We start from the raw sequence: 17,743 nt of genomic DNA on the forward strand, positions 1-17,743 counted from the left end.
CATTTCACCCCCATTTTTGTTTTCCTTATTATTATTGTCTTTTTTTGCTATTGTTGTTGTTGGATAGGACAGAAAGAAACTGAGAGAAGAGGGGAGAGAGAGGAGGAGAGAAAGACAGAAATCTGCAGACCTGCTTCACTGCTTGTGAAGTGATCCAAGTGTAGATGCTTACGTCTGTCCTTAAGCTTTGCTCCATGTGTGCTTAACCCACTCCACTAACACCTGGCCCCCAAAGTCTGTGTTTTTTATCATTAGAGAGAAAGGGGAATGGAGAGAGGAAAGATACCAAACCATGGCTCGACCACCCATGGAGCTCCCTGGATTCATCCATTGGGCTTCCACATCCCACAGTGCTCCCACATTGGGTCAGGTTTTAACCCAGAATCTCATACACAGGAAGGCATATATTCTATTGGATGAGTTATTTCCCTGCAGCCAGATGGTTTGGTTTTTGTCTTTATTAGTCAGAACTTGGAAAAGGTGTTTTTTGTTTGTTTGTTTGTTTGTTTGTTTACTTTAGAGATTGGGCCCCAGAGACTTAGGTCAAAGAGTCACCACAACAAGAACAGCCTTTGAAAAAGAAAACCATTACCTTCTTGATTTTCCCATCTTTGCAGCATGTATATTCAAAACCAGGAGACATGTAAACCTCTCTTCACTCCCCCAAGCTGTCTCTTTTTGCTTTGTCCACTAAAGCCTCAATAAACAAGGACCTAGCCGGCCCAGTGTCCTTTAGCAAGAGCAGTCCCCAAGCTCCCAACAACTCTCCCAGGGCCATCTCCACACTATAGTGACACTTCTGTAAGACACTCTCCCTGGGTGCAAACCCTGCCAGGTTTTCCTAACTTCCACATGTTCCCAGCACTGATTTCCTCATTGAGAGAACCAAGAAAATCACATGGGCTTGAGGCTGGCCAGCAGCTCTGCAAAGAGTAGACACATCTGTCTAGACCCCCTCTGTTTGCCATCATAGTTCCTCTGAACATATGAGAAAATCCAGATCTAACAGAACTTCCATAACATGAACACCAACATATACATGTGAGCCAGAAGATTCCATCCCACATGGCAAGAGCACTGCTCATCTCTGTTCTTGGATCTAAAGCCTTCTCTACCTACACGCTTGTATGACTTCTTTTTCTTCTCGTCATAGCCCTTCTTTTGGCTGCTGCTGTTTGTACATTTCGTTTTAGGTTTGGGGTTATTAGTCTTCTCCAGAAAAAATAAATAAAAGAGAGGGAGAGAGAGAGTGCTAATAGTATGTCTATCTGCCTGTCTGAACCAACAGTACAGCTAGCTATCTGTGTGAATGAAGTATGTTTGTACGCAAATAGGTATGTAAGTATGTATCTACCCACCTACCTACCTATCACTTGTCCATCTATCCAGTGAACAATAAAGGTTTAAGGAAATTTTGGAAAGATAGCTCTCCTGAGAGTGAGTCTGTTTTGAAATGCACATGACCCAGCTTCAAAATCTGGAGGAATCTGTAGTGCTGTGGCCTGTCTGTTTTATGGTGTTTTTTTAAATCTATCTGAATAAAAAAGTTTCTCCAGGTGTGGTGAAAACACTGGAACCACAAACAAATGAGAAAGGGAGGAAGGAGAGAAGGAGAGAAGGAAAGAAGTAAGGAAGGAAAGAAGGAAGGAAGGAAGGAAGGAAGGAAGGAAGGAAGGGAGAAAGGAAGGAAGGAAAAAAGAAAGGAAGAAAGGAAGGAATGAAGCAGCCAATGTGAGCAAGCTGTATCTGCCATCATTCAAGACCAGCCTCGGACAAAGGAGCACAATGCCAAGCAAAGCATTCAAGGGGAATCTGAAAGCCTAAGGGTGCCTGGCCTAACACATAAGGGTAGTTAAGAAGCTGGATAAAACCAGTCATGGAGTGCCCTACTGGAATGTTGCTAATGTCCTTCAGTTTTTCTTTTTCTCAAGTGGGAGGAAAATTAACCTCCATTATCTAAATACACAACGATTAGGCATCATAGAGAGATATCTCAAGGGGGTGTGGGGTGACTGGCCTGAAGTGACCTGTTATCAAAGCCTGTCTCTATTTACCCATTGCACAAATAATCCAGACATGGTTAACAGGGTTCAATCACTGTCTTTATTTGATAAGACTCTTGAGATAAGGAGAGTTCTGCATGCACTTTGCCAACAGTGGTCCTGGGGCTTACACACTCCTGAGGAAGCCTTCTAGGGTGAGGGGAGCTCGAGCAATATTAGTGGAGTCCTGTCCTTTCGCCCTGAGATCAATGCCAGCAGCTCTTCAACTCAGCAGTGTGTGCACAGGCTCAGGAAAAGTCATTAGCAGTCAGCACCATTATCAGAGAGGCCTTGGCTAACTCCAGTTCTGGGGAGACAGAAACCTGGCCCAGAAGTGGGGCTATGACCTCCAGTCATCTGCCAGCATGGCAGCAATCTGATGCCTAATATTAGGATGAAGATTGGTGCTTTGATGCCCAGGCCCTACTTTGAAGTCTATGTCCAGACCACAGGACAAAGGAGGCTCTGTTTATGCAAATGCAGAAACAAAAGAAGTCACAATCCAGAGCCATCACCAGTCCACGGGGAACTCAATGCTCAAAGATGACTAGAGGCCAGGCACCAGTGTGAAATCTGACACCTGACAGCAGGGCTGGGCACCACACCAAAGCATAATGGGAAGGAGGCCTCTGGCCAGGCCTGGCTAAGAAGCCCTGATGGGCACAGTGCCCTGAGCCACAGCAGGAAGACACACAAGGTCCCTTCATGAGATGTAACTATGGGGGCCCCTGCAAAGCCACCCCCCTCCTTGTAACCTTCCCTGGCATTTCGGTCATCACATAACACAGTCCTCCACCAGGGAATGTGACCATGTATCTGTGGCACTGTACACAGGAAGGTGAGAAGTAACCAGCTTCCAAGAAAACCTAGATGTTTGGTTCAGACCATTCATCCAAAGATCTAAAGTTGGACCAAGAGTCTAGGAAACATCAACTATGCCATTATTACATAATTCAGGAAAGTTCTGGGACCTGCCACTCTCAGGAAGGGGGTGACCACACTAGATTATAAAGGTATCCTAAATAGTGCTTCGTCCAAAGGACTGCCAGCCTCTTTGTATATTTCTACCTCTTTCTATCAGGACAGTCTAAAAGATGCCACTGGCTCTGGTCCTATCCTGAAGATTCAAATTTAAATGGTCAAATGTGAGGCCTGGGTATGGGAGTGTGGAGGGAATCTCATCCAGTGAGATCTCATCTCTCATCTAATACACCGTCAATTTGAGAATTCAGGCTCAAACACATCACCCTTAAATTCTGAAAGGACTCAGAGTCTTGGTGGCTCACTGAAGGTGGCCTGTCAGGAATGGTGCCCCCAGCCATTTCACAAGACAAAACATAACAAAGCAAACCATGATCTCTGCACAGGCTCAGGGAGATGGACACAGCTATTTAGGGCTGAAAGTCCAGTATCTCCATTATACCAGGCCTCACCTAAGTGCTAGGGGATCATTTTTTTCCTGGGGGGATATACTGGGGTATAGAACACAGCAAACCATGATCTCTGCACAGGCTCAGGGAGATGGACACAGCTATTTAGGGCTGAAAGTCCAGTATCTCCATTATACCAGGCCTCACCTAAGTGCTAGGGGATCATTTTTTTCCTGGGGGGATATACTGGGGTATAGAACACAGCTTCCAAGTTGGAGAAGAAAAACAGACTATCAGGGGTTGGGCAGTAGCGCAGCGGATTAAGCACACGTGGCACAAAGTGCAAGGACCATAGTAAGGATCCCGGTTCAAGACCCTAGCTCCCCGCTGCAGGGCAGTTGCTTCACAAGCAGTGAAGCAGATCTGCAGGTGTCTGTCTTTCTCTCCCCCTCTCTGTCTTCCCCTCCTCTCTCCATTTCTCTCTGCCCTATCCAACAACAACGACAGCAATGACAACAATAATAACTACAACAATAAAAAAACAATAAGGCAACAAAAGGGAAAATAAATAAATAAATAAATATTTTTTAAAAAAGAAAGAAAAAGAAAAACAGACTATCAAAAAATACATAAACTTAAGGACCTCTATTGTGAAACTCTATAGATTGAAAGTCTGGGGGTGGGACTGCATGAGATTTAGTAACTGAGTTATGCTTTTTCCACAGAAGGTTGCCCAAGGTGATGTTGTAAAATCACTACTATATCAAAGACCTAGAAGATAGCTCAGTGGGTGAAGTACATACCTTAGCATGCATGAGGCTCTAAGGTCATTCCCCAGAACTGCATGGGAGCACTATGGATACAACCAAAAGAGCTCCAGAAGGCTTTAATATCTCTTTCCCACACCTTCCCCAAAAATGCAAGGAATAGAAATTGGTGAGAGAGGCAGTTCAATGATATCATATGCACAAGGTCCTAGGTTCATTCCCTGGCACTTTATTAAACAGAATCCACTCCCACATCAGAAGCTACATTGCTATAACATACCTTTGTACAGCAAAGACAAATGTATCAACAGTCTTTTAATAAAATGACTAGACAGTGTGAATTTCCAGAACGTTATATTTTTACTTCACCGCTAGTGAAGACACTAAGCTTAGGGCTTTGTGATGTCATATCGCTAAAGCTGAACTGCCAACTACTAAGTGTAGGTTAGTTCAACAGACTGTTTCTGTTTTTTACAAATGAGGGGGTGAGTTTTCCATAGCCTGACAAAGAGAAAAGACTAAATTAAATACAAGCCACAAAGGGACTAAGATGTGAGAAGAAGGGAACCTTAGTGGTTCAAAGACCTGCTAGTGAAAAGAAATATACCAGTTTGATTTCCTTTCACTCTGTTAAGACAGGTACATGGACAGATATTTTCGCTTCTATGAAAATAAATGCTTAATGAATTCATTGTGACATACACTGAGCCAAGTTTTAAAGTATTTGAGGCAGTGTCACTTCACATGAGACCTGTGTGTACTAATTTATACAGTGGACAAAGAGCTTGGGACAGCGCTCTAAAACTGCTCTTTTTAAAATAATTACTGCTGGAAGGAGGAGGAACATGTGTGTTTAGCTGGCTATATACATAATGTGGGGCTGGCAGAATGTCTCCTTTGGAATCTGGTTCTTCACAACTTCTCTGAATAAGCAAGCCCCTTGGCCTTTTTGACTGCTTGAGCATCTGGAAACTGAAGGTTGAAAGATTCCAGAGTGTGTTGGTTTTCCAAGTTCTGAAAATCCACAAAACCTTTGCTTTAGATCATAAGCAGCCTATAGTGCTTCCATGAGGCTCCCCTATTTCTTTGGGTAGGTGAGGGGTCCCAGGTGCTCGACCACTGCAATTCCAAACCCAGTAGTACAGTGTAACTACTAGTTCCCAGGTTTAACCTAACACTCCCAGGCCCTTCCCACAGGTCATCAGATTGAACATGGCTGAAACCAGGGCCCAGAAATCTATATAACTGTAAACATCCTATGTGGTGAGGGGCAGCTGACCCTTGACCCAAATTTAGGAACTGCAAATAGAAGTCTTTATAGGTCAGCAAAAGGTCAGTGAAACAGCAATGAGGGTCCAATCCACTCCTGGCTGATGGACCTGACCCATCTGGGTGTCTCTTTTCCAAGCCACTTTAACTGGTTTGGTCAGGATTACCTGGATTTACCCACATAGACAATCAGTGATGGCTAAATGGATAAGAAGATATTTATAAAGCTTGTTGCCTTAGAAATACATCACTTATATTGCCAAAGGAAAAAAAAAAATCCTGAGATGAAATCAAATGCCCATTAAATCTCCAAGCTTAACATGATTGAGGAGAGGCAGAGAGGAGATGTGCAATTTTCTAAAATACTTAGCGTGCTGGTTGTTTCAAGCCTTCCATGTCAGTCTCATTGATTCTAAACAGTCTGAGGTCTCGATGCCCTCCCACCTGGCCTGCTCCCAGCAGAGGGGAGACCACTGCCTGGGGTTGCATAGATGGTTGCCATTCATGGAGTATAGTGGTGACACGAACGCTCCTGATTCCCCTTGGCAGCAACCTGCCATATCTAAACCATAATCACTGCGGTGTGGAGAGTTTGGACTAATTATGGGACTGGCTGGAAACCAAGACATGAAAAAGCAGCTTGGCAGTCCATCAGGAGACTCTGCATAGGGAATGAAACAGCTCCTAGGGCACACAGGCACCCTTCTCACAGGATTCCCAGGAAGTCAAGTGCCACTGCTGAGGTGAACTCTAGAAAGTTCTGCCTTTCCCAAGACCCTGTGGAGGAGCAACATTTCCTCACTGGATGGGCTCTGAGGGAGAAACACTAATTGATATTTATGTCTACACTCCCTCTCTTTTTTTAAAAAAATTTATTTATTCCCTTTTGTTGTCCTTGTTGTTTTATTGTTGTAGTTATTATTGTTGTCGTCGTTGTTGGATAGGACAGAGAGAAATGGAGCGAGGAGGGGAAGACAGAGAGGGGGAGAGAAAGACAGACACCTACAGACCTGCTTCACCACCTGTGAAGCGACTCCCCTGCAGGTGGGGAGTCGGGGGCTTGAACCAGGATCCTTTCTCTGGTCCTTGTGCGTCGCGCCACCTGTGCTTAACCAGCTGCGCTACCACCTGACTTCCACACTCCCTCTTTCTTTGAATCATTTCTTGTCGTCTAAGACAAAGAAGTTAGTTGTACTCACCAAACATTGACAATTCCTCCCTTGCAGAAAGAAAGAGATCACTTTGCTTCTTCTAAAATGTAGACATCTTAAGCTACTTTCATGGCTTCCCTGGATTTAACTTGGTCTGTTCAGGCTGCTGTAACCAAGCAGCATAGACCGGCTGGAGGGGGAAGGGGAACATCTGTGTGAACATCACGACGTTAGCATCTCCTCAAATCTCCATCATCTTTGGCTTGAGGATCTGAGCCATAAAAAATAATTTGGGTGGGGGTGCATTCAGACCATGAAAACTGCCCCAATGGAGAAAGTTCCACTGAAGGAGTCTCCCCTCTCCAATGTCAATCTGAATGGATGGCAGAGAATGACACCATGTGCCTGAGACTGCCTAGTCTTCTGCACATTAACACTTACATTTCAAAAATACACATCTTCTTGGAGGTCCTGGGGCAGTCATCAGAAAGCATGGCAGACGGCTTCTACACTATGCTTCTAGAGGAATAAATTCTCAGCTAAGCCAACCAGTCAGGAGCAGGCCCCGGGTTATTGAATTTGACAAACAACTAAAATAATAATTGCTGCCTTGTTAAGTGATACATGTTGGAGTGCCTGCTGTACAAAGTGAGTTCAGCCAGCACAGGACGTCACCTGAGCTATTACTGGAAGCCCAGTCTGAAAGGGTTTCTGCATGGTGTTCCCAAGAGGAAACAAAATGCCCTCTGGTCAGATCTAAGGTTTAATTCGGGCCTGAGACTTGGCCAATGCCACCGACCACAAAAGCAGGGTTTTTTGAGCTGCCCAAAGGCAGTGGTACCAGCAAATTCAAGACAGTTACTCTCTTTATATTCTGCGTGGCTTTTCCATGATGGACTGTAACAAGATCCTGTCTTACTTTTACAAACATTAATACACGGCTTTCCCACCAAAAGGAATTGAGAACTAAGTTATGAGTAGTAGCATGGCCACCAGCTGGTCAATTGCCAAGCCTGCTGGTTCTAGAACAGTGGTGAGGTCTCCCCCTGAAGGCCCAGACATGCCACATGAAAGAGTCAGGCTCAGGGAAGCCAATCCAAAAGGTACCTAGGGTATAGGGGAGCCTGATTCTAACTTGAACCCTGGACACAGCCAAGACACAGGGACCATTAACTTTTATTGTCTTTGCTGCATGCAAATGCCGGCCTGAAGAAGTGGGTACATGGGCCTGTTTCTTTTGTAAAAAAAATTATCCAGTTAGGGGTCAGGTGGTGGCACACACTGTTGAGTACACACATTATCATGTACAAGGATCCTGGTTCAAGCCCCTGGTCTTCACCTGCAGGGAGGAAGCTTCACAAGTAGTGAAGCAGAGTGTAGGACTCTCTCTTTTTTCTCTCTCTCAGCCTCCCTCTCTCTCCTTCTACCTTCCCTTCCTGTCTTTCTGTCCTATCAAATAAAAAGAAAAAAGAAAAAAATGGCCACCTGGAGCAGTAGATTCATCCTGCAGGCAATGAACCCCAGTGATAACCCTGGTGGCAATTAAAATAAAAAGTACTGGGGCCAGGCAGTGGTGCACCTGGTGGTTAAGCACACACATCAAAGTGCATAAGGACCCAGGTTCAAGGCCCTAGTCCCCACCTACAGGGCAAAAGCTTTACAACTGGTGAAGCAGGAATGCAAGTGTCTCTCTGTCTCTCTCCCTATCTCTCCGACTCCCCTCTCAATTTCTCTGTCTCTATCCAGTAATACTTTAAAAATGAAATAAATAAAATACATCTCTTTTACAAAAAAAGTGCTAGCAAGTTACCATTTGTGATATGTGTGCTTTGGGGGTGTATATTACACTCCATAAAGAAGGTTTTTTTTTAATTGGCTTCAGGCCAGATTTTCTGGGGTCCAGAGACACAAGTACAGGAAGGCAAGACAGATGGACATAGTCAGGGAGGGGTTCGGAGTAATGCACTGGAGCAGGTGACAGGAGGCTGGCTCTGGCCCCGCCACCCAGGATGGCATTGTGTTTAATATCTGGATGCACAGATTGATCTTGAAAGCATCATACATATGCAGAGCAGGACACATAAACCATCTGTACTTGGCTTAACAGTAAAAGGGTCTATTTATGTGCACACAAAGCTTCTTAGAAGAATCCACAAGAAACAGCATCCACTGCCTTTAGCAGAAGTTATAAACCTGAAGGCAGTGGGACTTTCTAGTGCAATCCCATCCTACTGGTAGGATTTTATTTTCATTATAGAAGCATATTACTTTAGTTTCCAAAAGGGAACTATATTGGACAGAAAATTCTTAAAATAATGATTCCCATTCATTAAAGAGTCAATAAATCTACAGGGTCCCTATGGATTTTCAAATTGTTTTCAATCTGCCATTTCTTATATTCTAGCAAAGTAAATGCAATTAAATGAATATTTCACTTTGGGGTGGATAAAAATGTCAATACACACGCAATGTGCAATTTTGTAATTCCTGGTGAATAACGGCTATGATTAAACACATGGAGTGAGACCTCTTCAAGGTATGGTAGCCAGAGCAGAGAACTAAAAGTCACACTACAGTCTAGTAATTTCTCCCAGGAATTGATTCTACTGTGTATTGTTCTATCGCCTGAAGCACTGTGTAGAAACAAGGCTTGGAAGAGTCCTATTACCATACCAGAGAAGCCGAGGGAGGCTGCTACCACACTACAGTGCCCCACTGTGCTAGCACCACAGTTAAGTGCTGCAAAAAGCCTACAGCTACAACCAGCAGCCTTTCTGGGCACAAAGCTTTCATTGTTCCTCTCTGCCACCCCCAGGGAACCACTGAAATCTGTTTATGTACCTGGAGTAACAAAGAGACTCAGTGGCACAATCACCTGGAAAGGGGAGTTGAAGATTGTAAAAACAACTCTGTTTAGAATCCCTCACACACTCATTAATGACCTGAACAGGATTAAAAAAAAAAAATCATGTATTGCACTAAAGCAAAGGACTCTGGAGAGGAAGGACAGGGAAGATCTGGTGAGAGTAGAGCTCTGGGGTCCGGGTACATGATGATGAAGGGGATTTAGGTTAGGGTGAGACTATTTTGCAGATACCTATCATCAGGAGATGAGAAATTGTACCCAATATATCAACAGCTGTACTGCAAACCTTTAATCCCCCACTCTCATAAAATGATTTAAAAAAAAAAATCAGCACTCAGTCTCACAGGGTTTTAAATCTAGAAATCTCATTCCAACACTTACTATGCGATATTTCTGGTGGGGGTCACAATGTCAGAAAGAGACCCCAGGCACAGTCACCTGGAAAAGGGAGCTGAAGAAAAGACTAGAGAAACAACTCAGCTTAGAATAATGGACATGTTCCCTGATGCCCTGAACAATATTTGCTTTCCAAGAAGACTGTGTATTGTACCAAAGCAAAGGTGTGCCTTGGTTTCACTACTCATAGAAGTCAATGAATAGAGCAGGACCTGGACTAAGACACTTGAAATATCCTTCCTCACTGCAAGTAATTACTTTCAACTAGCACAACAGGACTGGTGATACTTCCTCATCACTTTAATTTCTTCCCAGATTCTTGGGTCAACTAAGTGTTGAAAGAGGACAGTTGGGGAAGGCTTCATTATTTTCTCCAAATATCTGGAAAAGAAGTTGATTTCAGGCATCAACCAATCTAAAACATCTCCTTTAAAAGGTTGAAAAACTGATGTTCTTCTTTGCCAACAAGAACCTCAAATGCTACAAATGTGCCCAAGAACAGTGCAGACTTATTCATTTGTCACTAATGAGACAGTGCATTTTGCTCTGACGCTAGGTCATCATGATCACAACAAGTACTCTGCATGTGAACGTACAGCCCACATACCCACCTCAGTCTGTAGCTGGGGAATTTCCCTACAGTGAAGTTCAGTCACTAGAGTGATGAAAATTATCCAGACATTGGAAGAGAACCGTGGAATCCTTTGTGCCATTTAAGCGGAAGGGACACTGTTCATTTGAAGAAACACTGGTGCTCTTATCTTCCTAAGTTAGGTCAACGGACAGAAGCAAGAACTAGAACTAATGGGTCCTGTCTTCATCCTAATCAGACTGTGGGTACACACTCTGGATGTATGCTGACTCTGTCACATCCTATCGCCATCATACACTAACCTTGTGACCTCACGCAAATTCACTGAATTCTCTGTGCCTGAATTCCCCCGCCCCACCCCCAGCCCCACATAAAGTCAGAGCAATGGGACCTCTGGCCCAGGGTGACTGTCAGTGGGAATAATCCATTCAAAGTGCCAAAACAATACTTCCATAAACGTTAGCTTTCACCACACTGAGATTTTTCTTTGTTGTAAGGAAGAAAATAAACGAAGTTCTTTCTGAACATATTCTTTTTAAATTTTTCATTTGAAAAGAACAAGGTCAAAGGTACGGGACAAAAATAAGAACTTGGGTAGAAAACAGAAACTATCGTCTATTTCATAGCATTCACATAAAAGAAGGCCTATCCATACATAATTGCACCTGTTTGTTATTAGAATTCTCAGAGGTAGATGTTCTTGTGTGTCATTTCCCAATGGGGGAATCTACACCTAGAAGTTCACTAATGAGCTTGAGTTACTGGAAGTTGGAATTCTAGTCTGCCTTGCCCTAATTCCCCACCTTCCTTCCTCAGTAATAACCCATAACCCCATAGAGAAGTCTTTGGAGTGACAGAGAGTCAAAGGGTCACCTACTTTCTCAATCTTGAGCTGAAACTTTAATCTATAAAGTACAGTATAACTTTGAATGTCAAGATTGGAGCAACAAACTGTGGCAGTATTCTCACTGCTGGCACAGAAAACTACCATCAACAGTGTTTTTGGAACATACCATAAACATCTTTAGATGAGCCTATCTAGTTAAACAGTCACCAACAACGCTACTGGTTGAGAATTAAAACTCAGGGATGGGGAGTCACAGTAGCGCAGTGGGTTAAGCGCAGAGGGTACAAAGTACAAGGACTGCCGTAAGGATCCTGGTTCAAGATCCTGGCTCCCCACCTGCAGGGGAGTCGCTCCATAAGCAGTGAAGCAGGTCTATAGGTGTCTATCTTTCTCTCCCCATCTTTGTCTTTCCCTCCTCTCTCCATATTCCTCTGTCCTATCCAACAACGATGACATCAATAACAACAATAAATACAACAATAAAAAACAAGGGCAATAAAAAGGGAATAAATAAATAAACTATGAGATAAAGCCAACCTAACCCCCAAGATTTTTCAGAGAAAAGACTACTGCAAAATGTCAAGGTCAGCACCCCAGAACAAACCTGAGCAGGTTGCAGTTTATGCTGATATCCCTAAAGCCCACGTCTTTATTTAGAAAAGCACACAATGCTTGGCAATGCAAAACGTTGCTTTTCAAAACTCAACCAAAAGCAATGTTCAAATCATTCTGTAATTACAGGCCAGTGACTGCCCTTGGTTGCCCTGTCTGAACCCCACGTCTCCCCATAGGTGACAGCAGGCTTGTCAACTTTAGAGCAAATGTTTTTCTTTGTGCCCAGTTGTCATGGTGCTTGCTGCTGCACACCTTACCCACTAGGATGAAGCTGGCCTTCCCTCCATTGTGAAAGCTGCTTAAAATTAAGGAAAACCTACTGTCACTTATCACAAAGCCTCACTACCTGGTTCACTTCAGCACAGACATGTTTCCATCCATCCACTGTAGGTCCGACCAGAACATGTGGAGCACCTCCCTTTGCTGCTTATCACACAACTGTATTATGGGATTTACAATTATTTGGTGAATTGAGATCAGATGGGTAACTGATGAGCTTTCCTTTGGGTTGTCAGAGATAAATTATCTCTAAAATATAAGCACATTCAATTGAATCCCAGTAAATTTGCTGCTGAGGGAAGTGTGCTCAATCTCCAACAACAAACACTTTCAGGCCAACTTGCTGGCACACACCTAGTCTAGACCTTTGGGTGAGAAAGGAAGCCCATCGTCAGAAGGTTTGGATATGATAGATGAGCCTCCCCACCATCCATACAGGAAAGAAATCTCATCAAACGCTTGATGAGGTAAGAGGATGAAAGTGCAGAGCAGGGGGTCGGGCGGTGGCACAGTGGGTTAAGCGCATGTGGCGCAAAGTGCAGGGACCAGCGTAAGGATCCCAGTTTGAGCCCCTGGCTCCCCACCTGCAGGGGAGTCGCTTCACAGGCGGTGAAGCAGGTCTGCAGGTGTCTATCTTTCTCTCCCCCTCTCTGTCTTCCTCTCCTCTCTCCATTTCTCTCTGTCCTATCCAACAACAAATTGCTACTTAAAATTTACTTTTGAAGGACAAAGACTAATCTGCTCAAACTTGAGAAAGAAGGAAGTTTCAGGGCTGAGTGATGGTTAGTTGAACGCACATATTACAATGTGCAAGGACCCAGGTTCGAGCCCCCCAGTCCCCACCTGCTGGGAGGAAGCTTTGCGAGTGGTGAAGCAGTACTGCAGGTGCCTCTCTGTCTCCTTCCCCCTTCCGTCTCAATTTCTGGGTGTTTCTGTCCAGTAAGGAAAAAAATATAAAGATAGTAAAAATTTTTTAAAAAAGAAAGAAGTTTCCAGAAAGAAGAGTAGTGAGACAAAAAGGTGGTGGGATATGAAACAGTTTCCTGTTAGGAATAAACATGGGTAACAGGTCTACTGCTGGTATACTCCAGGTCACCTCCAGCCTGGCCCCACCTGGGAAGGTGATAGGCTATGGCCTTCCCAGCCCATCTCAGTTGAGGATGTGCTGCAGCTTCAGGGGGCTTCTGCCAGATTTATCCCAAACTTATCCCAAAGTTCTATGACATCTTGCTGCTTGGTGTCTGCTTTGCAAAGTCATTGTTGATAATGTCAAAAATAGTCCATGTGAGAAATGACTGAACTTTACCCTGAATTTGACAAAATGTAATTGTGTATGAGGTCTAGGGGACCATTTTACCTTGATTCTTGTCTCAGTGACTCAGCACAGACTGCTCTGCACTTTCTTTTTTTTATTTTTATTTTTATTTATTTATTTTTTTTCCTCCTCCAGGGTTATTGCTGGGCTCAGTGCCTGCACCATGAATCCACCGCTCCTGGAGGCCATTTTTCCTCCTTTTTGTTGCCCTTGTTGTTGTAGCCTCGTGGTGGTTATTATTATTGCCATTGTTGATGTTGTTCGTTGTTGGATAGGACAGAGAGAAATGGAGAGAGGAGGGGAAGACAGAGAGGGGGAGAGAAAGATAGACACCTGCAGACCTGCTTCACCGCCTGTGAAGCGACTCCCCTGCAGGTGGGGAGCCAGGGGCTCAAACTGGGATCCTTACGCTGGTCCCTGCACTTTGCGCCACATGTGCTTAACTCACTGCGCCACCACCCAACCACCCCCTTTTAAAATATTATTTATGAGAGAAAAGAAGGATAAGGAGAGAGAGAACCAGAACATCACTCTGGTATAAGTGATGCCAGGAACTGAACTCAGCAGCTCAAGCCTGAGAGTTCACTTGCCACCCACCAACTCCCACCACCACTGTAAGGTTCTTTAAACAGGGCAGAAAGATTGAGACCATATTGCAGATCATCTCCTGATGAAAGCAACCAAGAACCAACAGTGCACTTTTCTCTTGGAACTGAAGTGGTTAAAAGAAATCTTTCTGGCTGAAGAGATGGCTGAACCAACGTTCCCACTTCTCTGCTAAGGGTCCTGCGTGGTGGCCAGCACGTAGTGCAGGGTAGATAGTACCTACAGTGTGCTGCTCGGCGGGCTTTGGAGCTCTGTTTGCTTTCTCACCTCTGCCTCTCCCACCAGGTACCCTGATGCTGCCAAGTCCAGCCAGCTGCTTTCTCCTTCCTTCTCTCAAGCCCAGCAGCTGCTTTAAAGATGCCTTGTCCAAGGACAGCTCCCTTTATCAACAGGAAAGAGAAACTGCTCCCAATGCAGTAGGTTTTGTCCTCCTCAGGGACCAGAACGGTCTGGCCCACGTACTTGGCTGCCTGTCTGTCTCCCCTGGCCTGTGTCCACTTCCTCTTCCACTGGCCCTGTGTGGTGCACCTAGCTACCCATGGCTTATTCCCTGGAACGGCAGTTATAAACCGTGCAGGACTGCTATATCTGGGGCGGACATCACTCACTGATGCTTTGATCTTCTGGCAGCAAACACAGGACCAGGGTCTATAGCTTCACCCTAAAGGCAAATGAGTTGCAGTTTGCATCGGGGTCGGGGATGAGCTCCTGCGGACGCGCGCAGGCAGGGACAGCCTGAAGGGACCAGACCCACGGTGGGTTGAAAAGACACTCTAGGTGCTTGTAAACTCTCGGAGGACCCCCTCGTGCCCAGTTCCCCTCCTGAGCCAGGGAACCAGGAGCCATTCTTTCAACTCTGGAGGAAGGAGGAGGGTGATTTTCCCTGTCTTACTCCGGGTAGGGTGGGGAGGTAAGCGGCAACAGACACCTTCTTCCCCTCTCCAGAACGAGGAAAAGGAGAAAAGTTTGAAAGTGGACAAGGGAGCACGCTAGCACTCTTACCAGTCCCTCCAAACCCTAGTGAGGGAAAAGGACATGCACACCCGCACAGGCGCTCCTGCGGGGGGGGGGGGGACCTCGCGGGTTAGCCACTGCCCGCCCCGGCACGCACCGACCCGCGCGGCCCCCGCAAGCCCGGTTCCAGTGCACCCTGAGCGCCCCCCGCCCGCCCCCGCGGCGCCTCGGCCCCGGCTCACCAGATGGCCATCCTGCCCTTGGGGTAGTCCAGCCGCTCCAGGCAGCCGAGGAAGTGCGGCAGCGTGTGCGCGGCGTTGCGAGCCAGCAGCGCCACTAGCACGGTGGGCCTCTGCAGGGGTGATTCCGGGAGCGGCTGCGGTTCCTCCTCACCATCCTCGGGATCGGGGTCGGGCTCGGCCGCAAAGCGCGCCCCGCAGCCGCCGCGTAGCAGCGCGGGGCACAAGAGCAGCAGCCACCAGGCGAGGGCGGCGGCGGGGCGCGCGGCCATGTTCCGGCGGCGGCGGGAGAGCGCGCGGGCCGGCGGCGAAGGCGCGCGCGGCGGGCGCGGGGGGAGCGCTCTCCCGGGCTGGGGACCGCGCCGGCACCCGCAGGCACAGATTCCGCAGTCCCGGGCTCCAGCCGCCTGAGGCCCACGCGAGCGCCCTGCGGACCTGCAGCCTGGGCGGGACAGTAGCGTCGGGGGCGCTGAGGCTGCCTCCACTGCAAAGTTCCTCAGTGCAGGCTGTGCCGGGACAGCTGAGGTCTAGGTCTTCCCTCGAGGTGTGGCCGTGTCTGCCAATGGGAGCGAGTGTGTGCGTGTGTGCACAACGATGTGTGTGTGTGTGTGTGTGTGTGTGTACACAACGCTGCACCTCCAAGCAAATTTATTCTGCCTTTTGCAAACCGCAGTCTACAAGTCCTGCACAGTGATGCAATGTACCCAGTTTTTCATAATGCTCCTATTGACTCAAATGGAAAGTCACCGAACTATTCACTACTACGAGGAACTTGTTGTTGTTGTTGTTTTTAACTTAAATAAAGTTAAGAATAAAGGCATAAGTAAAGGCAGAATGCTTGTACATAAAGGCAGAATGCTTGTACTTCCTTATATACGCAATTGCTCTTGAAATTAATTCTGAACACAGTCCACCCCACACCCCAACGATAAATCTGACGATTTTGGAAAGTTTTCCTGATGAATAAATAAATTCTCTTGTAGGGCTCTGCTAACCCTGATCCTGAGCATCTTCACTGGAGGGTGGGTAGAGATTTGCTTAGATGGTTTTCTTTTCAGCCTAATAGCATTCAGTGTAGCAAAGAACTGTGTATGGAGAAAAGAAATGAAGGAGAAATACAGCATGTCAAGTGAAATCACTAGAAGACACTGCTCAAGGGATGGTGACCCATATAACATGGAAATGACAGGAATGGGATCAGTGGATGCTTCTTTGTGGATCTGTGCAGCCTTTCCTTGTGTGCAGGGGGTTGGTGTCTGCTCCAAAGACTGCAATAACTGTGCATCTATGACCTTGAACCCCACCATGATCTTGGCCCTTTCCCACAGTCTTCTTCTTCTTTTTTTTTAATTGCTACCAGGTTTATTACTGGGACTTGGTGCCTGCACGATAAATCCAATGCTCCTGGCAGCTATTTTTCCCCCTCCCTTTCTCCCTTCCCTTCTTTCTTCCTTCTTTTTTGAAGGACAGGGAGAAATTGAGAGGAGAGGGGAGATAAAAGAGAGAGATAGAGAAACCTGCACCACTGCTTCAACTTGTGAAGCTTGCCTCCTGCAGGTGGGGAGTTGGGGCTTACACCCAGGTCCCTGTACATAGTAATGAATGCACCACGGCCCAGCCCCCTACAGCCTTATCACTGATTGTATTATCCTCCTGTGCAGCTAGCATAAGTCTTCAGCTCTCCCTCCACACCTCACTAGGCTATCACCTCCTACACAGACCTCCCTAAACACCCCAATCTCCAGTACCCCTCCCAAGGCCCTCCTAACTAACAGTTAATGATTCATGGCAGAGCTTTTGTTCCCCACCTTGTCCATGACTCTTCTCCATCAGTTGATCTGCTCTCTCTACTGAATCTTCAGCTGGTCACTTTCTATCAGTTCTTTTCCCTGAAGCTAAAAACTCTTTCAGTCCTCTCCTCAACAAATAATAATAAATCTGCACCTCCTCTGGCAATTCATCTGCTTGGCCAAACTGCTTGAAAGGGAATTGACACTTGCTTTCTCTCCTGCTTTGTCTCCCATCTCTCTGGCCACAGTGTGCAGTGGTTTCCTTCTTCTCTGCAAAGTTTGTTCTGCTGCAACATCAGTGTGGATACTGAGGATTTGGTATATTCTCTTCAGTTCTTACCTCCTTGCACCTGTTATATAAGGTCCCCTCTCATGCCTTTTTTGCAGAGTCCTCTCACAAAAGTCCTTAGAAGTCCGTACTCTTCTTATTCTATATGGTCTCTCAGGGGAACTGTCTTCTCCAAATCTAAGTTGTTTGCCCTAAATTGACTAATACTCATTTTACATCCCACGGCCTACATACATTTCCTTCTCCATCTTCCTTGAGGAACTGTCCTGGATCTCAAGAGGCTACCAGCTTCACAGAGGAGGGTGACAGTTAAACACCTGACAGAGACACCACAACAGAAGGGCAGCCAGCTCTGG

General features: G+C 46.0%; 1 protein-coding gene across 1 annotated transcript in view; it reads right to left on the reverse strand.

The window, feature by feature from the left end:
- COLGALT2 (collagen beta(1-O)galactosyltransferase 2) overlaps positions 1-15,830 on the reverse strand; it is a 90,546-nt gene extending 74,716 nt beyond the window's left edge. Inside the window, exon 1 of the mRNA XM_060197821.1 lies at positions 15,312-15,830. Coding sequence (XP_060053804.1) covers positions 15,312-15,580 — 269 coding nt within the window. The 5' untranslated portion in view covers positions 15,581-15,830. The remainder of the gene's footprint in view (positions 1-15,311) is intronic.
- Between the last annotated feature and the right edge of the window lie 1,913 nt (positions 15,831-17,743).

This window comes from Erinaceus europaeus, chromosome 9 (assembly GCF_950295315.1).
Source record: "Erinaceus europaeus chromosome 9, mEriEur2.1, whole genome shotgun sequence".
Classification (NCBI taxonomy): Eukaryota; Metazoa; Chordata; class Mammalia; order Eulipotyphla; family Erinaceidae; genus Erinaceus; species Erinaceus europaeus.